This window comes from Pyrgilauda ruficollis, unplaced genomic scaffold, assembly GCF_017590135.1.
Source record: "Pyrgilauda ruficollis isolate IOZ18807 unplaced genomic scaffold, ASM1759013v1 scaffold131, whole genome shotgun sequence".
Taxonomy (NCBI): domain Eukaryota; kingdom Metazoa; phylum Chordata; class Aves; order Passeriformes; family Passeridae; genus Pyrgilauda; species Pyrgilauda ruficollis.
Genome location: NW_024511544.1, coordinates 52972 through 79512, shown reverse-complemented (window position 1 = coordinate 79512; position 26541 = coordinate 52972). Strand labels below are relative to the sequence as shown.

Genomic DNA, 26541 nt, shown 5'->3' with positions numbered 1-26541 from the left:
AACCTGGGGTCAATGACTTCATTACCTGGAGCTGGAATTGGCAGATGAACCCCCAATGTACAAATGGACCAAACTTATGAAAGAGTGAAAACCCCTGACCCATCATCCATTTTGGGTGTAGGCCCTGGGGGGATTCATCTTTCCTAAATGTACCTGAAAGCCCCTCAATAAACAGAACTGCTTTTTATTCCCTTAATTCTGTCTGGCTTCTGGTTTTAGGTAGCCCCAAAAGGCATCAAAGAAAATATTGGATTGTTTTGCCAGGCACTATAAGAAACAGAATTCAAGGACAGCACAGGACAGCAGTTTCCATTTGCTTAGAGAAGCTGAGAGTTAAACAAACAACCTGGGCATTATTAAATGCATTATCAATCAAATGCTGACATTAATTAGCAGAACAAGCAGTAAAGAAAGGCAGGAGCAGCCTTCTGGCACCCTGAGTAAATTTTGCTGTCAAAATTGGCCTTGTGAAAAAATAATTAATGTCATTGGATCTTGGCTGGTGCACACACAAGGTGTGTGGAGTAGAGGAGTAGAACCTGAGAATAAAACCTGAGAATAAAACATCATAAATACCTGTTAATATCTGTTTAAATATCACAAATTGCTGGGTTTACTTTCTTGAGTGCACTCATCTGAGGAAGTCTCAGCTCATGGTGGCTTCAGGGCTGCTGTGGGTGTTTGGGGATGTCTTAGCTGGGACAGGTTTGTCCCCAGAACCTCTGAATAAACAAGCAAACCGCTCATGAGCTGATTCCAGCCCTTTGAGCCACACACAGGAGCTCTGTAAGACAACAATGCACAATCAGAGTGCATTTTAGGCACTTTGGGATGACTTCTGTACGCACACAGAGTCAGCCTCTCCTTCAGTGGAATGGTTCATTGCATCAATAACGTAAATCAAGATGTTGGGCTTTTCCTCAGTCAGTCATTTTCCCATGCACTTAGAGCTTTTGTGGCACTCTGCAGTAGCATTTGAAGCACACACTTACATTGTTTACACAAGGAAAAATACTGGCTTAAAGGAAATATTTCCACACAGAAAACTCCATCCTCAGTTGTGTCAAATGTAAATGTCATTTTGCCTCTTTGCTTTCTCTGCAAACCTATTCTTGAAGAACATTGCAATCTTCCCCAATCAGAGGAAACTACTGCCTGATTTTTGGATACCAAACCACAGGTATTTGTTGATGTTTGTTCTTCTCCCACTGTCCTTTACATAATCATCTCCTCCAGACACCTTCACACATTCCAAGGGCGTAGGAAGCAAATTAAAATTAAGGATGGCAGTAAAAGCAAACAGCCTGAGATCTGATCCAGGCTGTAACTCTCCAACAAACTGCCTGCCAGGCTGGTGAGAGTCAAGCATGTGTTATATAGGTCAGTGCATGAAACTTGCTTATTTTAGATAAGATTTTATTCCCCAAAGGGAATGTGAGCTACTGAGACAAAACCAGACCTAATCACAATGGGAGAGCTACATTCAGAGTGAAGAGAAATGTTTTTGCAGTGTCAAACAACACTTTTCTACGCTGCCCAACTTCCAAAAAATGGAGGAAAAGAGGTTTTATTCATCCAAATTAACAGCATTTCAGTCCCTCCCAAAAATGCCTAGCATTTCCCTCACCTAACTCTGGACAATTACTGAGTTGTCAGGAATTCTGCTGGAAAATGGCCCGAGAAGAGGAATCCTCTCACAGACCCAGGACAGTGGAACACACGGCTCAGAGGTGAATAATTCCCACTGCCCAGGAAGAAAGCACTCAACTGAAGGTGCCTGCACGGTTTGTCATTGCCTAAATTCCATTTTTACCCCTCAGAACTGATCTCATTTGTAAATACTCGGTGACAAACCAAGTGAGCACCAGAAGCACAGCGCAGGAGATGGAGAACAGCTTCACTCACACCAGAGGAAATCCAGCCTGAGAAATCCAAATCACAACCCAAACCTGCAGAGGGGTGGCTGCGCTGCAATAAAGCAAAGCGTGGCAGGAGAGAAACAGGACTTGTCAACACTGACACAATTGTCACAGCTGGAGACTCGATTTTGGGGTGTCCAAGCCTGCTATCAACTGCAATCAATGCCCAGGCACCTAAATTCCACCTATGTGCACAGGAAATCACTGAACACACAGGGTTCTGGCAGCTTTTTTTGCCTTTCCCAAGGTAAAACCTGGCAGGCACTTTGCAAACCATTTTGTGAAGCTGAAGGACTGCGAGCAGTGGGAAGGAGCTGAAACGGGAATTCAGAATTCAGTTTTTAGCCTGTGGCCATGTAGTAGTATCTTGCTAGGAGGGGCTGGAAATAACTCATTCAGACTTATTTTAAAGTGCTGAATAAAACAACATATTTTCCTCCCCAACCAACAGCTTCTCAAGACAGAGTTTCTCACGGAGGAACTATGAACTCCCTCGGAAGGCTCAGTCGCAGTCTCCTCCTGACACAACCTCCACAGATCAGCTGGGAGTTCCTAAGCACACACAACTAAACAGTCTTGCCTTGGTCGAGCCACTATTCCTTAAAGAATAAAACAAACAGAGCCAAAATTCAAATGCACCTCCAGAAAAAAATAAATCCACATTGATTTTGGCTTCTTTTGCACTGCTATTCTTTACCAAAAGGGAATCATTGGAAAACTTTCATGGACTACAAGCAGGATATAACAGTCATCTGCTGTTTGAAGCTATGCCTTTGACAGAAATCCCACTAAAAACACAGGTTTTGATACTTCAGAGAGAAAAAACCAGAGTTGTTACCCTTACCTGTAGATGTTAAATCTCTGAATTATGCATCCCACCTCACCGAGGGCCAGTCACAAGCTCCAGTGGCCACTCAGTCCTTGCTGACACAGATTTGCCAGAGGAGCTAAAACACCCCAGAACGCACAGCTGAGAAGCTTTTCACTGTAACCTCTTCTACTTCCACACTTCCACTCTCTGGTAAATGATTTGCAAACCCTTTTGTGCGCTCCCCAGCAGCACATTTAGTCAAGTTCAACCTCGTGGTGTTGCCTTTGGCAGTCCTTGCTGGCTCCTGGCTTTCCAGGTGTGGATTGAAATTATTCAGCAGCTCTGCTGGCAGCACAGCCCCGGCTGGGGAGGCACTGGGGGCACTGGGAGTGAAGGCTGGGAGCTCCAGAGCAGAGGGCACAGCCCTGCCCATGCCCATCCCCATCTCAGTGAGCACTCGTGGCCCAGGAGTATTTTATATTAATGATACAATATGATATATTATTATATATCATATTATATTACATTATATTATGTTGTACTTATCATGTTATATTTATTCTATTCTATTCTAATGATAGAATAATGTCATTTATGTTATATAGCATATCATATTATTATAATTTTATGTTATATTTATTATATTTATTATATTCTATTCTATTATGTTATATATGATAGGATATATGATATATGATATATTACATGATATTGTATTACATTGTATTGTGTTATATTATGTTACATTATGCTTACTATATTATTATATTATATTATATCATATTACATTATATTACATTTTATTATATTATATCATATCATATTACATTATATTATGTTATGTTATAATTATTTTATTCAGCTATAGATAACTGTCTTTTTCGATGGCATGAAAACAATCCACCCCTCCTTTGCTCACTGACATCACTCTGGAACATTCCTTTGGATATTCCTTGCAGCTGGAGTGCCAGGGGTGTCACACCTGAGGCAGCTCCACGTGGTGCCTCAGCTCTGGCTGAAGCCTCTGGTGGGGTCCAGCTCTCCTGAGGTTTCTGGGCTCGGGTTTTTCCTCCAACAAACCAAATCTGGGGTGCTGAAAGGAATGGCTTAGCAGAGGTAGAAGGGATTCTTCATAGGAACACTGATAAATTAATCAGAGCAGAACATTCAGCCAGTTATCTTCATTACTCACAGGGTTTGAAGTGATTTCCACACTAAATTAGATTTTGTCTAATTTGTAGATGAGTGGTTCATCCCAGACACTTTGAGGATGCCTCTGAGGTCACTATCTGGCACTATTAATACATTCCAGAATTACCTGCAGGTCTTAACTCACAGAATCTAATCACAAAAACCAAAATACCAATCTGTTAAGTTTGCACACTCCACCTGCAGAAATTTCCAATTATTTTGCAAGATTTACCGGCAAAAAGAAAATAAAGCTTAAATAGTTCATATTTTTGTTACTAAATTATTATTACCTTCTTCTGGTAAATCAATTTAGATAAAGGAGTTACCTTATAAAAACCACTCTGACTCAGCTATAAGGAGCCTGTTATTCTGCCTCGTGGTACAGATTCTTTATTTTGCAGACAGTAAACATTTATATGTATTTAAATACTCTTTTCACACTGCTTTCCATTAATGACATGAGCTCAATTATGCAAGAATAACCTTTGGAACACCGTGAGCAGGAGCGGTGCAGTGGATGACACACCAAACAAAACTTCTCTCACTGCAGAGTCTGGAAAGAGTAAAACCAAATCCTGAAACTGTAAATATGAAAATTTAAAATGTCTACCGAAACTGAGCAGAAAACTTGGTTTACTTAGCAAGATAATATTGCCAAAGTGTAAACCTGGGTGTCACTTGGAAAAGTGAGAAAAAAAACAGTAAAATTAAGAAATCTGAAGACAATACAAAGAAAATACAATTGAAAGAATGAAGTTCATGTCCCCAAGATTTTCAACCAGTTCCCAAACAACAGGGAAATTCTCAATGCCTGCCTTTCTGATCTGAAAAAAAACAAATCTATGATTATTCAGTCCAAAATTACTTTCTGAAACTTGTCCTTCAATGTTGTCACTGCTGCTGACAAGGACTAAATCTGAAATCCTGATGCCCCTGGCTGCAGTAAAACCTCTGCTGCCACTTGTTTATCTGAAACGGACCCAGACAGCAAAAGCTTCATCCCTCCAGCCAGCAGAGCCTGCCCAAATGATTTCTCACTGAAAATTGATCTGGAACCCAAGTTGCTCATAAATATTGCAGCCAATTCTTTCATCGTTAAACATCTCAGGGCACCAAAGAGCTCCTGAAAGCAATGGATGGGGAAAGGGCTCCACAATCAGCTCAGAAGGAATTGATGAATTGTTTACATTAGAAAAGGGTGGGAAGCATAGGGAATGTTCTGGTGGTTTGCCAAGAGAGCTTAGGGGAAAAAAAGAGCGAGAATAATTGGTTGGATAACATTTAAACACTTGTACAGAAAATAAACTGAGGCTGTAATCCCCTAAATCTTTCAGGATTGCATTCTAAACCTCCCAAAATGTCTTCCCAACTGGCACCTTTCAAAATAACTATAAAGCCTGCCAGATTAACTTCATCTTGAAACCTCAGATCTTGCTACATGCTTAATCTCTACAAAACATGGTTTAAAATGCCAACACCACAAGGTATGGTCAAACCACTATAATTAGCTTCATAATTTACAAGTATTCAATGAGAAAAACATTTTTAACAAAAAAATCTCTCAGTGAGTGAAGAGAGAAGGGGAATTTTATGAAAGTAACAGCTCACCAGTTTTCAGCCAATCTGTAAATTGAAAAAGGTAATCTCAGTTTATCACCTGAGCCTGGGTGCAACTTCAGACAGGAGCACAAAGAAAAGCTGCTCAGAAGCAACCTGACATTGCATGGGGGTAATGCAGAAAACTGGGACTAGGGCTGGGGCTTGAGTTGGTTTGGAACGTGGAAATATTTGGTCTGTGGTATTTGAATATATTTGAATATATTTGGTCAGTGACATTGGATTTCAGCACCTGATATTCACATGGTCAAATCCCCCTGCTAGGATGCTGGCACGGGTGAGGAAGAGCAGGATTTGCAAGGCTGGGTGTCTGGGGAAGCTGTGACACAGGGGCCATGAGAACAATCCCCTGGAGACTCCAGATGGAGGAGAACGAGGGCACACACTCACATCCTCAAGGACTTCCAAACAGTGTGACAAGGCAGGAAAGAATTTCAGTTTTTGTCATTCTATCCAAGCAGGGACTCATGTAGAACTCAGCTCTAAACTTGAAAACAAACACACGTGAGAACAGGGAGCCAGGAATCAATGGAACAAGAGCTAACAGCTGCCACACCAGGGAAAACAAAAATAGATGCTTTTCCTCTTCCTTTCATCCCCAAGGACACAGCAAGGCAGAGCCTGGGCAGTGGAACCGTTGCTGTGTCCTCCCAAAAACACAGCAACCCTGACCTCCCTCCACTCTCCACACTCCACCTCCTGCAGATTCTGACAGCTACCCATCCTCTTTGGCCTTTTAATGAAAACCAGCTTCAATAAAGTCCCTGACAGCTTTTACAGTCATGCAAGCAACCTTAGCATTAAGAAATAAGTCCTTATTTGACCGGTTTCCTCTGAATTAAAAAAAAAAAAAAAAAACCCAAAACAAACAAACAAAAAAAAACCAACAAAAAAAACCCCAACAACAAAAAACAAAAACCTGCTGAAAAACACAGCCACGCTTGACACTGAAAATGTGCTGAACACCCAGTGCTTGCAGAGGATGGAGCTGTCCCAGGGGATGGAGCTGTCCCAGAGGATGGAGGTGTCCCAGGGGATGGAGGTGTCCCAGGGGATGGAGGTGTCCCAGATTTCGCTGTTCCATACATGTTTCCACCTTCCTGCCTGCCTGCTTTACCCTAGGAATGTGCTGTCTGTAACAGAATAATTTGGTACACCCAGGCTGAAGCCTCTCCTGTGTCTCAGCATTCCCGGAGAGCTGCGGGGATGGGGAATGCGTGGGGAGGGCACCATCATCATCAGCAGCAGCATCATCATCATCAGCAGCATCATTAGCAGCAGGAGGAGAAACAGAATCAGAAGAAGGAGAAGAAGAAGCAGAATCAGAAGGACAAGAAGCAGAATCTAAAGAAGGAGAAGAAGCAGAATCAGAAGGACAAGAAGCAAAATCTAATAAAGAAGGAGAAGCAGCAGAAGAAGGAGCAGAATCAGAAGGAGCAGAAGAAGAAAAAGGAGAAGAAGGAGAAGAAGCAAAATCAGAAGGAGAAGGAGAAGGAGAAGGAGAAGGAGAAGGAGAAGGAGAAGGAGAAGAATCAGAAGGAGCAGAAGAAGAAAAAGGAGAAGAAGGAGAAGAAGCAGAATCAGAAGGAGAAGAAGCAGAATCAGAAGGAGAAGTAGCAGAATCAAAAGAAGTAGAAGCAGAATCAGAAGAAGGAGAAGAAGCAGAATCTAAAGGAGAAGGAGAAGGGGAAGGAGAAGGAGAAGGAGAAGGAGAAGGAGAAGGAGAAGGAGAAGGAGAAGGAGAAGGAGAAGGGAAGGAGAAGGAGAAGGAGAAGAGAAGGAGAAGGAGAAGGAGAAGGAGAAGGAGAAGGAGAAGGAGAAGGAGAAGGAGAAGGAGAAGGAGAAGGGAAGGAGAAGGAGAAGAAGCAGAATCAGAAGGAGCAGCAGCAGCATCAGCGGCCGCCCCCGGCCCCGCGGGGCAGGAGCCGCAGCTGAGTCACGGCTCTGCCTCTCCCCCCGCCAGGGATTTTCTCTCCAAGCTCGCAGACATCGCTGTGACGAGGCACTCTTCCTTTCAGGGCTGAAGCTGCAGCGTTTTGACGTCTAAATTAGGGATTTGTCCAAGCGCATCCTCATCCCTGTTCCGTGGTTAATGCCACCGCCCTCCCCTTCCCCCCCGTGTCTCTGCTCAGGCTTTTGCTGGAACCCAAGGGTGAAATAAAATCCATCATCATAAACAATCAGTGCAAATTTCCACGCCCATGAACTTATCCAAACTGTTATATTTATTTAAACTACAAAGTATTTGCCTTGGACTCATGTTGTTGTTTAATACAGTCCAAATATGTGCAATTTCATGTTTATCACAAAATCCTTCCCAGCCCTGGAAATTCAGGAGACAGATCCAAACTTGCAATTCCTTTGGATAAAAGCCTCTGCTTCAGAAATGGGGCAAATCTGTTCCAATGGTTTGCTGCAATGGACAAGGTTTACTCTTTGCTGTCCATCAGCTGTCAGGAGGTCAAAGCCTCCTTTCTTGAAATGTTTTCCAAATTATAAGCCAGGTGAAAGAAAAAAATTCCAAAGCCAAGGTTCAGAACTGCAGGAATTATATAATAATAATTTTAAAAAAATTATTTTAAAAGTCAAATGAACAAAAGATGCTCTTTGCCACCCAAAATCTTGTATTCCAAGCTGGTTAACATATGGAACAGGAGACTGAAGCCAGTTTATAATTACTGCTCTGAAAAGTCTCTGTTAGTATTTATGTGTTTAATTCTACATTTGCTGGATGCCTGTGGGGATAAATATGTTTTGCTACTGAAAAGCAGGAAAGAAATAGTGATAAATACTAATTCAATGCAGAAAACTGGTCCTTTTTTGTTTATTTTAAATCCCCACAGCTTTGCACAGCGTCACTATATTCCACAAATACTTAATGTACCAAAAATAGGCTACAAATGTCAACTTTGGTGCATCCCAGAGGTGTCCAAGGAAGGACTGGATGTGTCAGAGCTCCTGGCTGGTGACAAGGTGGGGATTGGGCACGGCTTGGATTTAAATCCATTTGCTTTGTGTGATGGAATTTCTCAGTTTTATGATAATTCTTTACTGCTAATTTTTTTTTTAAATCTAAAATTTAGGGTGTTCCCTGCATGTCATCACCAAGACCACTCCTGACTTGTAAGAAAACTAAAAAGGCAAATATGGGCTTGCCTGCAATTCCTGAGCTGATTACAAATAAGTTGTGGTGTTTTAAAGTAATTTTCTGGATCAATACCTGACCAGGAGCCAAATTATCTTCTGTCCCAACTCTGCCCTTCCTTGCAGCCTTAGCTCAAAGCTGTCCAACTCTCAATTTCATCCTCCTCCTGATTTATTTTGCAATTTGTAACTCTGTGCCCCATGATTCAAGCAAACAAATCACAGGTTCAGGAAAGCCCTGCCAGTCTTGACAAGGTGAATGAGATTTTCTCTGCATTCCCCAGCCTGCCATGAAGATTTGTTTCTCCAGTAATTCTTGGCCCTAACAGAAAAATATAAGCAGCTGCTTCTGAGTGTTGTTACTTCTTCCCATGATTCTGTCTTTAATCACAATCCAGAGTCAGATGAAAAATTCGAGATTATTAATGGATGTTCTACCTCCAGGAGCATCCTGCAATATACTTGAAAAATTTAGGACTTGCCCAATCTGTCTTCTCAAAAGCTGAGCTGCTGCAATGCTAAAAATGTGTCCAAGAAAAGGGCATGGAAGATTGGAAGGAGTTGATGCACATTTCAAACACTTCCCTATGAAAATGTGGTTTCCATATTCTTCCAGTGTACTCATAACTCACAAAAAAGGAATACTGGAATTTTACAATATAGGACATTACAGTAATTTATTTCTGAATTGTGCTATCCAATTATGGGCACCAAATTGCTCCCAAACTCTGCTTTGCTACTGGAACTACAAGATGTTCTTAGTGCACATGAACCAATATCTAAATTCAAGTACTACACACATCTTGCCTTAGTTTGATTCTTTTTAAACACCAAGATCAGCACAGGGAATCTGGAAAGTCAATTGGGCTTTAAGGAAGGAGTAGATATTGGGATAAAGAGCAATATGAATGTATGGTAATAATAGACAAATAAATAAATATTATAATAAATAATAAATAGTAACTATTATATAATATATTACATATCTAATATATAATATATATGGTATAATATATATGTAATATATAACATATATAATATATAATATGTAATATATAATATATAATATAATAATAAATAACAAATAAATATTATAGTGTATTAGGAACGCTGATAATTTATCTTGGATAAATTCTGTTGAAGAGGAACAGGAAGAGGAAAAGTTAATTTCATGCAGACAGCAAGAGCACAAGGAAAGAACTTTGAATTATGAAGACCTAAATGCATTTGATCCTGTAATTTAAATGTATGGCAAAACAATAATCTGTTCAGGTACTGAATGTAATTCAATGTACCAGGGATGAATTGAGTATTTTAATAACCAGTCATGAGAATTTTCAAATTCATTGTCACAGCTTGAGCAAGGACAATTTCTTCCAGCCCATGTGCCCTTTACAAGCTGAGTATTTCTAATCAGTGAGAGCTGAATGACCAAAGGAATGAACAAATAATAAGAAGGAATAATGAATAATAAGGAACAATGAGAATGGGAGAGGGGAAGGGATGAGGAGGGGAAAGCAAAACCAAAACTTCTGGAAATGTGGATTAGGGGAAACTTGGCTCTGCTATAAACTCACACATCCAGCAGAACCGAGGGAGGGAGGGAGGTGAGCAGAGCAAACAGCCAATTTCCAGCACCCAATTTCCAGGGCCTTGTGCCTTTTTGGTGGAACCTTCATTTGCATTTAATCATGCTCTTCATAAAAGGCTCTTGGAAGGCTGCAGAAATAGGAGAATGTAATCCCATTATTCCAACACAAAGAAATAGGAGAATGTAATTCCCTTTATTCCAGCACAAAGAAATCCAGCAAGGTGATCTCTCAATGGCTGAGCCACAGGAGAATTGCAAGTCCCAATCATCTGATTTTTTTTTTTTCCCCCAAAGAGATGCCATAAATGGAAAGAAAATTTCTCCAAGTGAAAAAGGCTTAAACAAAACATATTTTTCCCACCAAAGTATTGGAGAGGGGATTTTTAAACAATGCCTGCATTAGCTACAAGAATACTTTATGCAGAAATCAGGCAGGTACCTTTGAGAAAATGTGTTTGAATAATGGCAAGTATTTTACTTTATAGCAGCCTCTTGAGCTGCACAATAAGAATTATGTCACTCTGTTCTGTGATGAATTCTTGATGTAAAAGTCTAAATTTTCCATTATTTTCCAACCTTTTCTTTAGGAGGACTCTAGAAAAACAGGAGGTGAACAGGAAGAGAATTTCCCAGGTGACAGTTCCTGGTGGGCTGTGGCTCTCCCACCCTCTGGGGATGGTTTTGAAGGGTGGTTGTTAATGGGTGCTGGAAAATGTCACAGTGACCATGGAATGAATGCAGCTCTCCTGGTCACAGAGCTGTGCTGGAGCTGCACTCCACTGAATACTTTTATTTGCTTGGAAAAGCCTCAGAATTCCTGGGGTTTGTGGAGGTATTTACACCATTTTACAGCTTAAGCTGGAAATTTACCAGCAGGGTATCACCATTTTTGTCATATTAATTTAATGTCACAACTCTTGTCTCTTTGAAATGAAGGGTGACAGATTAAAATCAGGAATCAATTCCTCAGAAAAATCAACAAGCAGCTTGGAACAGCTCTTGTAAAAAGGAGCAGCAAGTTAAAATGCCGTGACTCACCACAGCACATCATTTCCCCAAAACATCACTGCTGTCACATGCAGCTACTTCACTGCTCATGTGGAAACAATACAAGAGTAAATAAACACAGGAATTGTGAGCAGAACATGCCTAATCACTGTTTAATGCCTTTCACTGCCACCTCCAAGCCTCCACAGTAATTTCACCCTGAGTGTTCTATTTTGCTTTCAACACAAAGGGCCAGATTGGAAGTTTTTAATTAAAAAAGACAACGACATGGAAACTTCATATACTTGGATTTTTCTTCTTCACCCTTTCCAAAAGGTTTCAGTAATGGTTCATTCAAGCAAAAGCAAGTTCTGAAATATTCTTTTAAAGCAAAAATTTCAACCTTTAAATAATTCTTGAAGTCTGTGTATTTAGTTTTAACATGGTTAAGTGACTGAACACTGACCTCAAAATGTGCAGCAGTATTAGTGGGGACAGCTGACAAAGAGAATTGTAAAAGGCAGTAACTGTGCATCAGTTTAATTTGAGTTTGGACAGAAAAAACCTTATTCCATCTGAATACAATAAAAGAATCTACACAGGCAGGTCCTGTGCACTGGAAGCTAAACAGAGATATTTTTTGAGAGGGTATTAAAGATGACTGAATATTTATAATTTTAACAATCTGATCAGAGCTGTTTCTAATCAATTCATTTTCCATTTACAGACGTACAGAACTTCTGCTGGTCCTACAGTCACAGGTTTTTACCCTGAGTTTTCAGGCAATGTTTCAGACAAAACTGAGGAATCTGTCCTCATTATGCAGAATAATTTTATGCCTTGCACAGCTCTGTCAGGAAAATGCTGCTGGATTACTGCAGGCAGGCAGAGATGAGCACACATTTTACACATGTGCAGATTAAGCTGCTTCTGGCCCCAAATGAAATTAGTTGTGTGTGTTAACGAGATTAGCAGCACAGCACTCCAGCCAGGCTGCAGCAGAGATGGGGACTTTGATACTTTCCAACAGCTGCTTTTGCTGATTAACATCATTAACTCTGATTATGTATTACTCATAATCCTATTTTCCAACATGAAAGTTATTTGCTGAAGTCCTCGAAGTGAAAATATTCTGTTTTCATCTTGAGGAGTCCAGTGTCTAGATCTAAAGAATTTCAGTCATCTATCAATTGTCTAGATCTAAAGAATTTCAGTCATCTATCAAAAAAACTACTCTAAAACACAGACTAATTAAAGAAATACAAAAGTGACTTTTAGAAGTATTGCTCATCCCTCAAAAATAAACGTTTTCCTGACACCAATTAGGTTTGCTTCCTTTCAAACACTCACTTGAAAATTCCCAAACTGAAACAATCCTTGAAATGAAGCAATGCTCTTTAAGCCTTACACTGGTGTTTGTTAAAGAGTTACATGCACCACGTCTCCATCCCATCTTGACAGACAGACAGACAGAGCAGTTTGCCAAGTGTTTTTCAGGAGGCAGAAGCCACTACTGGAATTCAGTTCCATAGACAGCATCAGAAATTCCCAGTTCTGGATCACCCAGCCAAGAAGTGACAGACAAACACTCAGGAAAAGCCCCCACCAGCCCAATGACAAGCCCAGCAAAGGAGAAAATCGAGATTTCGTTCTGTTGTTGGCACACGGAGCCTGGATTTCAGGAGAACAGCACCTGGTGTGTTTATTCCATGGTGAAAACCTTGCTGAGAGCTGTTCCTGAAACACAGGGACATCATCAGCGAGGGATTTGGGCAATAACCATCACTCTCTGCCCTCTCCTTTCCTGTGCAGGTGTGTTTGACTTTGAAGGCCACTTAGGAGCTGATTTGTCATCACTGCACAGCCCAACAGCCAAGGATCTGGGAGCTGGAAAAGACATTTATAATGGGTGAAAATATTCAGGGGAAAAAAAAAGAAAACAAAAAAGAAACCCACCAAGCAATAACCTCAAAGATCCATTGCTGCCTCATTTTTTTTGGAAAGGACTTCTAGCAAATAAAAGAATAAAACAACAGAAAAGCACTGCTGTAAGACCTCACCAAGCCAGTGGAAGGGATTGGAGTAGAAATAATGTAAGCAATAATGCACATTAATTATACTTTCTGTTAGTGTCTCTTGGCTCCTCCCATGTATTACTATTGCCAAGGCAGTTAATCTTGCCCCTGTGTACATTGAATTATTGCTGGTCCACATCAAACATTTCTTCCTTAGCAAGAAAATGAATCAGCACAAAAATCCTAGGCCATGGGTCCAACTGAAAGAATTTAGGCAGAGAACAGCCTGACACAAATCCTGAGCATCTACATCCCATAATTTCTGCACTATAACCCACATAATGGATGATCATGAGACCTGTCTTCAAAACACCTGTGTGACTTTTCACTGGCACCATGGAGGAGCTTCCTTTTATTCCAGTGCAAGAAAACTGCAGCCATGGACTATTTTCCAACTGGACAGCATCCACCTGTGAAAATTCCTACAAATTCTTCTCCCAGAAAACCCTTCTGCATACAGATGTACATGGCTACATACATACAAACACATTTCAAAAGGCCTATCACAAACACTTGTCATTTATTGGTATATATTGTATGGAACAGCCACACAAAAAAACAAAAGTATTCTAAAGGTTTTATTAGAATTCTTATTATCCTTTCTTTTAATTACTGTTAGTAAATTTTTCTTTATACCCTTTTAAAGTTTTAAGCCTCCTTTAACTTTCTCCTAATCCTATCTCACAACAAGAATTAAGCACATTAGTAATTAACCAACACCAAACCCTAAAACCACACTCTTTAACCAAGAAATCTCAAAATTAACAAAATCTCAAATTAGCAAACCAAAACCACTACACAAAACTAGTGTTTCTACCCCGTTTCAAACTAAAACCACCACACTGGACAGCATCCACCAGTGAAAATTCCTACAAATTCTTCTCCCAAAAAACTCTTCTACCTGCAGATGTAAATGACTACCTATCTCACAACAAGAATTAAGCACATTAGTTTCTACCCTGTTTCAAACTAAAACCACCACACTGGACAGCATCCACCAGTGAAAATTCCTACAAATTCTTCTCCCAAAAAACCCTTCTACATGCAGATGTAAATGACTACATGCACACAAGCACACTTTAAAAGGCCTATCACAAACACTTGGCATTTATTGATATATACTGTATGGAACAGCCACACAAGACTCAGGAAAATTACCTTTGGTTATCTGTTAAAAACAAGGGCTTCATAAACAATTTTTCCTCATTAAAAGTATCCCTAGGATTTTTATTTACCTTTATATCAAAATGCATGTACCATACACATCTTGCCTTAGTTTGATTCTTTTTAAACACCAAGATCAGCACAGGGAATCTGGAAAGTCAGTTGGGCTTTAAGGAATGAGATATTGGGATAAAGAGCAGCATGAATGTGTGGTGATAGCAGATTCTTACAAATCAATATTCTAATGAATTAGGAGCACTGGTATTTTATCTTGGATAAATTCTGTTGATGGAAAGTCAGTTGGGCTTTAAGGAAGGAGATATTGTGATAAAGAGCATGTGAATGTGTGGTGACAGTAGATTCTTACAGATATTCTAATGAATTAGGAGCACTGGTATTTTATCTTGGATAAATTCTGTTGAAGAGGAAAAGGAAGAGGGAAAGGTAATTTCATACTGACAGTAAGAGCATAAGGAAAGAACTTTGAATCATATATATAGATATTATATATATAATGTAGGTATAGTTATAAATAGATATATAATTTTATACATTTATATATATATATTATGTCTAGATGGCTGAGACAACAAATCTTGAGTAAAACAAGTTCTGCAGTCATAGCACACTATGAAACCATATTGCCACTCAGTGGAATTGGATGTATTTATCATATTTTATGATTAACCTTTTTCCCATAGTTTCAGAATTACAAAATTGGTATGATGGCTTTTCTAATATTAATTTAGAAACTTTTAACATCTTTTAAGACCTTCTCAGTACTGAAGTGTGTGTATACATAGAAAGCTTTCTTTGGAAATGATCTTCAGTGCAGAAGAAACCACTGAAAGAAACTGAGGGGTAGTGAAATGCTGAGCTGAGTGTTCCTCTCTGGAGCCATCCTGGTCTCCCTGAGCACACGTGAGCCCTAAGAGACTGGGACTGATCTCATATTGGAGTTTAATCCTCTAAATCTGGGCTCTTTCGGTGGAATTATAATCAGTTTTATTAGTAAGAAATCGGAAGGGATAAAGAAGAAACGAGGTCAAACAGAACAAAGGCGAGGTCAGGCACGGAGCTGTGCACACACAGGGCTGGAGCAGCCCCTGAATTAAAGGGATCCCGGCTCCATCTGCACTGCAGCCGTGAGCAGCTGTGCCCTGGCAGCAGGAGATGGGCAGCCAGGGGCCAGCAGGATCCCACAGAGCCCGGAGCATTCCCTGGCATGGCTGGAGCTGAGCTGGGTGCCCGCAGAACCCTGCACTGCCTGGGACACCTGGGCTCTGCAGGACACCAGGAATTAACATCCTGTGCCCTCGGAATTCAACACTTCTACCACTTCAGCTTGAAAATGTAAAGAAGGATTTGACCTCAGCCACCTGATGCTTTAGGGTTTTAGCTTGTCTATTTTTCATTTATTTGCAATCCTGCAGTTCTCTAGTGTAGAACTCCAAACCCCAGACTCAGTGTCAGCTGCAGCTTTCCCCTTTTGGGCAGACACAACAATTCCTCTCCAGGCCTGGCAATCAAGGACACCTCACTGCCTCAGGGCCCAGAGATGGGAACAAAAGGGACTTGGGGGAGCAAACCTGGGGTCAATGACTTCATTACCTGGAGCTGGAATTGGCAGATGAACCCCCAATGTGCAAATGGACCAAACTTATGAAAGTGTGAAAACCCCTGACCCAGGGTCCATTTTTGGTGAAGACTGGGAGATTTCATCTGCCTGAAATGTACCTGAAGGCCCTTCAATAAACAGAACTGCTTTTTATTCCCTTAATTCTGGCTGGCCTCTGGTTTTAGGTAGCCCCAAAAGGCCTCACACCAGCTGTTTGGTAGGAATCTCTTTATTCACATTTGTGTGTCAGCCAGGGAGGGACAACCTGTGGGGACAATGAGGGAGGAAAAAAGGACAAAATCTTTGCACTTTTTGCCCAAAGCTGGAGCAGCCTGCAGCTGTCCCTGGCAGCCTGAGAGCCCTGAGCTCTCTGAGTGTGACTGGGCACAGATAAAGCTGTTTAATTAGCAGGAGCAGCAGTGCAACCAAGCACGGAGCTTCCACTGCAGAGGCAGGGCTGAGGCTGCCCTCCACCCACGGTGTCTGGGAAGTTTTATCACCTCACTGCACATTTCTGGCACTCCGCAATGTAAGCTGCTCCTCTGTGGAAGCAATTCATTACTGCAGGTAACATTTTACTTCATAATTCGTGGCTTTGCTTTTTGTCATCTACAACGTTGCTTTCTCTGCCAATTTACTCTTTTCCATTCTTGACAATTTTTGCACCTGCCTGTAATTACCCTTTGCTGCTGTGTTCAGCCAAGCAGGTCCAAATTCCTTCTGTACCTTCCTTTCCGTACCCAAACCTGGCTGCCTGCATTTGTTATTCCCTTCCTCAAAGACAAATTTATACTCAAACATGGTTTTCACTGAAGCCTCATCACATCTTTAAATGCAGATTGCAGTGTACCTTCTTTATAAATGTATAACCCCCCCAAAACGCCATTTATTTCAGTGGTATTAAAACAGATTTCTGTGGTTTAAAGCATTCCTAATGGGATATAATGATGTTATACTGGATATTATATTTCTGTGGGTCACTCACATGGTGCTATTAAGAACTGGGTACTAAAACTGCATAAAATGAAGTCACTACTTTTAGAAACTCCTGTGGGAATATTTAGCATCAATCTTTTGGGGAAACATGCTTCCAGGCTTTTCCAGTGTCCTGCAGTGTTTACACAATGGCAAATCCCCACCATATAAAACAGGAAATCCTCTACACACATTTTTGCAATATGAAGAATAAAATATCTAATGTTACTGTTTTTAACACCCTTTTGTTCCATGCCTTTCCTATTTCAACAGGTTACAATTTGTTACTGGCAAGCCATTATCAAATTCTGAATAGGTTGCAAGTAGAACTTCTTATTTTATGGGTTTCCACATTCTACCAAGCAATTTGTTACTCCTTTCATCTCTCACCTCAGTCTCATTACTTTGAAATGTACCTCCCTAAAATGTCTTTGCCAATTTTTCCATTTCCTTTCTCTGAAGGCAAACTTTAGAGGAAAACGTTGGCAAATTTTTTTCTCTAATGTTACCCATTCAACCAAACGTGTTACCACAGTTTTCATGGCTTCAGAGGCATTTCTAGTGTCTCTTAAAGACAGGGAAAAAAGAAAAAAAAAATCACTTGGATCCTGAGCACGGGGGACTGGGGTGGGATGGGATGGGATGGGATGGGATGGGATGGGATGGGATGGGGGTGAAACCACAATCTGCCCAAGTTTGTGGCCAGCATCTCATTTACACTCAGCTGCCTAAAATAACATCAGAGCTTGCAAGAGCTTGTTTAGATAGAGCAACACAGAGAGCATGGAGGGGAAAGTGTTTTCCACTCAGGGATTTTGTTCTCATTCTCTATCTTGTCAAAAAGGTAATCTCTCTCACATACTGTGTTTGCCTATTTATACCAACACAGCCAAGTATTACATATGACAGAACTGCAGATAAACAGAAAAAACCCCAGCAATTTCCTTTCTTAGATCATCTTAAAATACCAGCACAGACATTGTCTGGTGCTGCACCAGCTGGCTGTTGGGAGAGCAGACATGGAACACAACTTGGGTGAGGTTGCTGTACACACAAATTCAGATTTAACATGTTCCATGCTTCAAAATGAAACCCATGAAACACAGTTTGGGTAAGGCTGCTGCACACACAAATTCAGATTTAACATCTCCCATACTTTGAAATGAAACACACAAAACACAGCTTGGGTGAGGTTGCTGTACCCAAAAATTCAGATTTAACATCTCCCATATTTGAAATGAAGCACATGAAGCACAGTTTGGGTGAGGTTGCTGTACACAAAAATTCAGATTTAACACCTTCCATGCTTCAGTTAGCTCAGCTGCACGCCCTGCTCCTCCAGCCCTTGCCCAGTGTGGAATTAATGCTGAAAACACGGACAAAGAAGCAGTGTCAAGGCTCATGAGCTGTTTTACCCCTTGGAACACCTCTTGCAGTGGCTGAGGAGGCAGAGCTCAGGATGAAACTGCAGAAACCCTCGTGGTTTCCTGCTGAGCCCTCCCAGGCTGCAGAGATGTGCTGTTTGTGCCTGCATCCCTCCTTTAATTGTGTTTTTATTTGGATTGCAGAGGCAGAGAGCCCTTAATGCAGAGCTGGGAGCTGCAGGCCGTGCTGGGAAGCAGGGCTGATCTAATTACCAATTACCTGCTTGGAAGAAGCACACACTGGCCTCATGCAAAAGCTGCTGGCCAGCTCCCTTTTGGAGGGCTGGGAACCCACTCCAAAGGCCACAGCTCGAGTGAGACTGAAATGGCTCACAAAGATCATTTTGAAATGTGAAATTTTCAAATGAAGCAAAAATTAGAGAGAAACTACAGTAAAACCTTTGTCACTCTTGCTCAGTTTCAGAGGTTTTAAGGAACCTGTTGACTCCTTGAACTATGACAGTGTTATACCAAAGGCAAGGTTGTTTTCCTGTAATATCAAGAGTTTCTTGTTGCAAAGGGCATTTTAAATGAATAAAGATGATTTAGTATGTGATTTTTCTCCCCATATAAAATATACACATTGGTAAGCATTTTGATAAGATTATCTTTTTGTTACACTCCACATTTGGCCATTTGGTCAAAGTCTGGAGAGCAGAGACCCTTTAAAAACCTCCTCCCTGCTCTACAGCACTGCTGAATTTGTCTCCAAACACCTCCCACCTTCACATCCCACCTGCCAAGGAATCCCTTCCATCCCCTCCACCAGCTCCACTTTTGTCCCAAACTGGGTTTCCCTCCCCATTTCCCACCTGGCTCTGGATTTTCTGCAGGTGGCAGAGAGCTGTGCCATCCTGGAGGCTGCAGGGAGGTTGTTCTCCTCCAGAGCCATCCCAGAGGGCTGCAGAGTGCTCTGGCAGAGCAGTTCCCTCCTTCATGCATTATTCAAATCAAGTGATGCCTTCTAAATTCGGGAAACTCGCTCACTGAAGGCTTGCACTGAATGAAATGAAAGCTGCAGCTACTAAATCAACGTGTTACAACTAAATACATGAGAATTCTGGGCCAGTTGGAGTTAGGGACTGCTAATTAGTTATGCACAATTGAGCCATCCCTAATGAACAGAAAAACTGCAGTGAAATTGTCATTGTCGTGTGTTCATGCACGTTCGGTAGTTACGAAAAACAACAGCACACAGTTTTAATTGGAGCTGGTTCCCACCTTCTAGTGAACAAAATAAAACCCCAAACAAAAATCAAACCTAAGAAACTCACGCTGCTTGCTTCATGAAATTTTTGTGTCATCAAGCAGTCTTTTCTTCACTGTGTTCATATTAAAAATCTTTCTGATGAGCAATGTTGGCCCATAAATGACTGGGTAATTTTAAACCAGAAAGTTTGCTCTTCATTTAGCATTTGTCCCAGCCATTTGGGGTTTATCTCTGGAGCCTGTCACAAGCTGAGTAACTGCTCAGGCAGTAAACATGAAGTGAAATGTGTAATTGTCTGTGAAAAAAAAAAAGGTACCGATACTTACAACCAGATTTGTGCTTAAAAAAACACCAAAACAAAATTTCCCAGCTTCGTTCTTTTTATAATTTCATTGCTGCTGCCAACAAGTCTTATATTCAAGCTTTAAAGGACAGGACACACTCAGTGATGATTAGTTTTCAGTACTGAAGCAGCTTTCTGAACCTTATACATAAGTTTTTAATAAAGATAATAATCTATACACAGCACCTTGGCCCCTTGCCACCGATGTATGGCCTCTCATCAACTGCTTGTTCAGCACTGAATATTCAGGACTGTTTGTGTACAGAACAAAATGGTTATTTCCTGAGGAAATTGAAAATAAACCTATTTTAACCATTTCAAAATAAACCTATCTTGCTGAAATTCTGGACACAATGCAGAATTAAAAGAGAAGTCAAAGCAAGCTGTCTAGGTTTAATTTAGCTCTGTCAGTGGTGGCTTGGATGACCTTGAACAAATGATTCCACTCCTTAGTTTCCTCCATTTGTAAAATAGCAACAAAGATCCTCAAAGCTGTGAAACAGCCACGGAAATCTGTCACATCCAATCACCATTGAACCTCACAAGTGGTTCTTGAGGCTCTGCCCTCCCCTGCAGCTCCTTGGAGCATCAGACACTTTCCCACTGCAGCTCAAAACCCTCCACCAGCTGTGGGAACTCATCCCAGGGCTCTGCAGGTCAGGTATGGAAATGCCTGCTCCAGATGCAGCTGCAGATGGAAAGGACATCACACCCCCGTGCACAAAGAGCAGGCCTGGAAATAAATCAGCTTTTCCAATGCCTTTATGTACATGTATACAAATTAACAGTGCTGGTCCACGGGAAGGGTTTGCACTCTTCCTCGTGGTGCTGTTCTGGAATGACAGGAAATTTCCAGGATAACTGGGGGAAATGGTGGCTGACTATTTGCTTCCAGCTATGGGCTAGAGGGTCATTTATTGTACAAAGGGACCAGGAGAAAGTCTTCCATGAGAACCAGAACCAACCAAGATCCCTTGCCATGGATTTATTGACTACAGCCTTTAGCCTATTTTCAATTTGTCCCTTCTCTTGACACCAAGGCTGGTGGAAAAATCTTTGATTCAGCTTTTTTTACACCCCTGCCTTCAGGAGAAGCATGACCACTAAATGTGGTTGGAAGACTCCAAAGCACCTGTAGGAAAAGAATTATCCTTTACAGCTCTAACACACCCTGGACTAAGAAAGGAGGGGGCTTTGACACAGCTGCATTTACTCTTTCCTTAAGAACTAAGGAAAAGGGTAAAAACCACACAGATTAGTATAGACAAGCCAATTCTCCCATTTTTTTCCCCCTGTCCCATGCCATAAAAGTAAAGTAATTGAAATGGAGAATTTCAAGACTTTCAACAGGACAAACCTCTTAGGGCAAATGGAGGAAAGATGTCACTGAGATCAAGATTATAAAATGCCAGCAACAGCTGGGATTTGGTTCTAGGTAGAATACCCCAAGTGATTCCACGAGCAACAACAACAACAACAACGTTGGGTTACTGAATCTTAGACTTGAAGTACCAACCTTCCACAGAAATAAAATATATTGGAAACAAAACGTCCCTTAATGGCAGGGGTAAGAGAAAGGGTCCCTTTATGCCAGGGTTTCTGTCTTTGCTGATAGAAGGAGGCTTATGTTTGCTCTGGCCCTTGCTGAGGAGAGGACACTGAACCAGTGAGATTTCAGTGTGGTCCATCCAAAACCCTCGGATTTCTATCGAGCCTGCAACCCACAAGCAATACACGTTTTCAATTGAAGGCAAACAAACACAGTGCAGCACAAAACACCACAAAACCAGAGGCCAAGCACCTGATCCTCCTGTGAGGAGCAGAGCCCAGCAGCTTGGAGGGTTTCTGGAGGCTCTCAGGGATGCTGTGCTGCTGCTCCTGCTGCTGTTGGCGGGGTTTGCTCAGAGCATCACATGACAGAGCTGTGCCAGCCTCCCCTTGCAGCACAGCCCGGGGAGCTGGGGGTGCCCAGCAGCCACTGGCACTCACCTGCTGCCCCTCCCAACCTTCCTCTGCCTTGCCAAATTACAATCCATATTCCATTTTAGCCCACAGAGTCAAATACCCCAGCAGATCAGTGCACGGAGATCCGTACTTCCCAAGGTATGAACAAACTCCTCTGCATGAATTACCAGAATTCACACATCTCTGGAGCTGGAAGGGGCTCACAAGGGTCAGATATATCATTTTTCAAAATATATTTCAAAATCTGCTACAAAACAACTGATTCTTGGGAAAGGAAAGAGCCAGTACAACAACAAACTGGTTTTTTTTTACAACTACTATGTATCCATGTCACATACTATGAGGGGGAGAAAAAAAAGGCAAAAGTAAGCAGGCATGAGTAACCAACCTTGTGTGGATGTGTGAGGCTCCTACCTGGAGTGCTCCAGGGGGAACTGCCCATGCAGGGCTTTCAAAGCTTTGCCCCTGTGCACAGATTGTGCTGGTTTGGGGTGCATTTATCAGGTATGTAAACCACGTATGGAAAACCACGTTCAAAATACTCAGACTGGCTCCAGTATGCACAGAAAAATCTCCCAGAAAGAAACCTTATGGGCAAATACAATTATTGAATGTATCAGGCAGAGAGCTGTGCACTCTAGAATATAAAATAAATAGATGTTTCTGCAAGGCAGGGAGCAGTGTCCATGGATGCATCTCCATGACGTAGCTACAGAGGCTGCCTCAGTCTGGTTGATACAACCACCTTGTTTTTTCAAAAAGAAAAAAAAAACCAACAACACCACCCCCCCACACACACAACCAACCACACAACCAGACAGAAGAAAAAAAGAAAAAGCCTGGAAAATGTAACAGGTAATGTTATCTTAACAGAAATAACGTATCTGCTATAGTTAAAGGCTTCAATTTTCGTTCCAAGTATTTTATTGAAGTACCATTTTTAAAGCAAATTGGATCAGATCACAGCACTGCACGAGCCCAGACAGACAGCAAGGCTGTAAATTCGAGACGCTGAGAATAAAACCCTAAACCCACAATCCATTACCGGGTGATCTCAGCGTCACAAAACCAGACTTGTTTTACTCTGCATTATTTTAAGGCGCTGCTAAGACCTTCTGCACTGTAATGAGCACCAGCGAACGAGAGGATTGCCAGCTCGATGTGCAAACACACAAGTTAGCGAGGGATGGATGGGAAGATGTCCTTCCTCTAGAGCACAGCATCCAGCAGTACAAACAGGTCTGCAACAGCCATAACCTCTGCTGCTGTACCAGCCGGCACGCTGATGGCCAAGTCCCACGCTTGGAAAATCCCATGTTTTTCATGCTACCAGCGGGAGCCAAACACGCAGCCCAAATAAAACCGGCCGAGTTAATGAAGCAGGAATTCCCGGAGCTAGGGCAGAAGCAGGGCTGTTAATGAAGCCCACGGCAGGAATCCCCTGAGCTAGGGCAGAGCCAGGGCTGGTGCCCGGCTTCCCGGAGATGCTTCACCCGAATGCCACAGAGCAGCGGGAGCTGCGTGAAAACAAACCGGCTCGTAAACACGGATTAACACACGCAACGCCACCACCACAGCAGCTCCGCACAGCAATCCCTGCCCAGGGCACCTAAATCCAACCTGACCCTGCACACGGGTTCTGTGCTTCCCCAGAGAACACAGGATATGCTTGGTCAGGGCGCTATATATGTTTTATTTAGTGGTGTGATGGGAAGCAGATTTCACGGCTAGTCAGGCGCTCCAGGGCTCCCTGGGGCTGGGTTTTTTTGGTTTTTTTTTGCTCCATCTTCCAGTCCGTGAGGCTGCGCTCCAGCCCCTCGGCGGGGCCGGCTGCGGGGCTCTGCCCCAGGTGAGCCGCACCTGCCGGGGGCACCGCGGGGAGGACGGGGGGAGGACGGGGGCACGGAGGATGATGATGATGATGATGATCATGATGATGCAGGGGCATGCGGGGGGGCACCTACCAGTCCGTGTGCGGCTCGTCGATGACCAGGAGCAGCTTGAACTTTCTGCCGACAGCGGCAGAGACGGCGGCGGACGCGTCCACCAGCCCGGCCGAGGCCGCCGTCTGCTTCACGGCGTTGGAGAGCGAGCTGAAGAAGCTGCTGCCCGCCGACTGCTGCGGCGGCTGCTGCTGCTGGGGGGGCGCGGGCTGCGGCGGCTGCCGGCGCTCCGCGGCCGGAGAGCCCGAGGCGGGGGCCGAGGAGCCCGCGGAAGGCGGCGGCGGCGGAGGCTGCTGCGGCTCCGGCCGCTGCAGGTCGGTCATGTAGCCATTGGGCAGGTTGGCGATGAAGCTGCTGTCCGAGAGCCTGCGCCGCAGAAAGTTCATCATCTGGCCGGGCGGGGGGCTGCGGCGGGGCCGGGAGCGGGCTGTGCGATGCGCCGGCGGCAGCGCTCCGCGCTCTGTGCGCCGCGCTCCGCGCTCCGTGCGCCGCGCTCCGCGCTCTGCGATGGGGATGGGGAGAGGATAGCGATGGGGATGGGATGGGGATGGGGAGAGGACAGGGATGGGGACAGGGGTCAGGGAGGGGACACGGAGGGGATGGGGATGGGGACAGCGATGGGGGCAGAGATGGGGACAGGGAGGGGACAGCAATGCGGACAGGGATGGGGACAGGCCACAGCCAGCGTGGGGATGGAGTGTGTGGCTGTGTGTGGCTGTGTGTGGCTGTGTGTCCAGCCGGCACAAGGGCCGCGTTTCCCCCCGGCACAGCAGCCCCGCCGTGCTCGGGACAGCTCCATGCTGGCTCGGGGCACTGAGCCTGCAGCGCATCCCCCGGACAGCTCCAGCGTCAGCCCGAGCATCCCGGGACAGCTCCAGCCCGAGCATCCCGGAACAGCTCCATCCAGAGCATCCCGGAACAGCTCCATCCAGAGCATCCCGGGACAGCACCGGCCTCAGCCCGAGCATCCCGGGACAGCTCCAGCCCGAGCAGCCCCTCGGGCACTGCAGCCAGGTCACCGGGAGTGACAGCAGCCCTGTCCCAGGCGATGGCTGCGAGCAGGAGCAGCCAGAGCCGCACTTGCATTCCCCCAAATTTTACCAAAACCTCTGTAATCACAGCCCCCCACATTGCTTTATCTCAGAAATCGTTTGAGGAAGGGGTGCTGTGTATCTTCAAGAAATTTAACCTTGTCACCAGAATTTGGGTGCTTTTCCCACCAGGCTGTCTTTCAGAGTAATTCAGATGCTCTTTCTCCAGAGTTTTGGGATAAGCACTGTGTGTAACATAAAACACATAGCCCAACCCTTTTCCTTTTATCCAAAATACACACAATCACAGCTCATTTGGCTGCTGACCTTTACAGGCCATATAGAGTGGAAAAGGTGCTCTAATAATAAATACAGTAAATCCATGTAACAGCTTCTTTTAGAGTTAGAAATTTAATAAAATCCTGGGTACTACCACTTCCACAGTTTGAATTTTACACATTGTAAGGTAGAACTGTGCAGGATTCTTTAATTAAGGGTTGAATTTAGAAATATTTATGTACTACAGAATGACAAAACCAAATAAAACAGCAGGGCTAGTAGGTGATGGTTGTAATTTAAACACCATGGACACACTGGGAGACGAATTATATATATAGATAAATGACATTTCAATATCTGTTAAAGTCCTGTTCCAGACAGAAGGGTGATTATATAAAAACACCCTCTCTTTGGACACACTGCTTCCTGTACAGACTCAGGACTGCTTATTGCCTGAGAGCATTTCTGGGTGATTTGGCTCACTCAGACCAAATTCCCTGTGACTGGATGAGAGTTCCATTTTCCTGGGCACAGGAAAACAGATTAACAGGTTAGCAGGTTAACATTTTAACAGGTAAGAGGTTAGCAGATTTGCCAGGTCCCTTCTGCAGGGCTGAAAGGCACCTCCAGTGCCAGCTGAGCTCTTTGTGTGGCCACCAGATGCCCGTGGCCACCAGAAATGCTGGGAGCACTCTGAGTGTCAGGCCCCATTGCTGTGAAACAAACTCCAAAGAAGATTAAACAGAGTGATTATCCTGCTTGGATGGCAGTGACACAAGGTCTGGCCCTGCTTGCGTATTTCTGTGGAAAGCTTGTTTTCTTAGTGATGAAATCTGATTTCTGAGTTTTTTTTTGTACAGTCTCAACATTTGCTTTTGGGTTTGAAGGAGTGATTCTGGCTGGAACCACGGCTAGCAGACCCTTCAAAACAGTGCCCCACAGTGGTTTCTCTCCCTCCTGGATGTTTGGGTGAGTAGCAGGAGCCCTGTTCACCCACCCTGTGCGCTCTGAAGGTGTCATGGCTATATAAAAGAAATAGGATTTCCCACTTTACACACTTTATTCACTTTGAATCTATTGGCCCTTCTCTATAAGCAACTTCTCAAGGGAATTTTGTGGAGTTTGATTGCTGGTTGATTTTTAATTTCCCTCTTTACATTGCCACCACTTGCTGACAAACATCTTTTAAAATATCCATCATTCTCAAATGCCAGAGTCAGAGGGGTTCTAAAACATCTTGTAGAGCATTGTAGC

At 43.2% G+C, this 26541-nt stretch overlaps 1 protein-coding gene across 1 annotated transcript in view; it reads right to left on the bottom strand.

Moving 5' to 3' along the window:
* The window catches only part of SYN2 (synapsin II), a 167461-nt gene extending 142994 nt beyond the window's left edge, over positions 1 to 24467 (bottom strand). The window contains exon 1 of the mRNA XM_041459116.1: positions 23999 to 24467. Within this exon, the coding sequence (XP_041315050.1) occupies positions 23999 to 24366 (368 nt within the window). The 5' untranslated portion in view covers positions 24367 to 24467. The remainder of the gene's footprint in view (positions 1 to 23998) is intronic.
* Positions 24468 to 26541: the final 2074 nt, after the last annotated feature.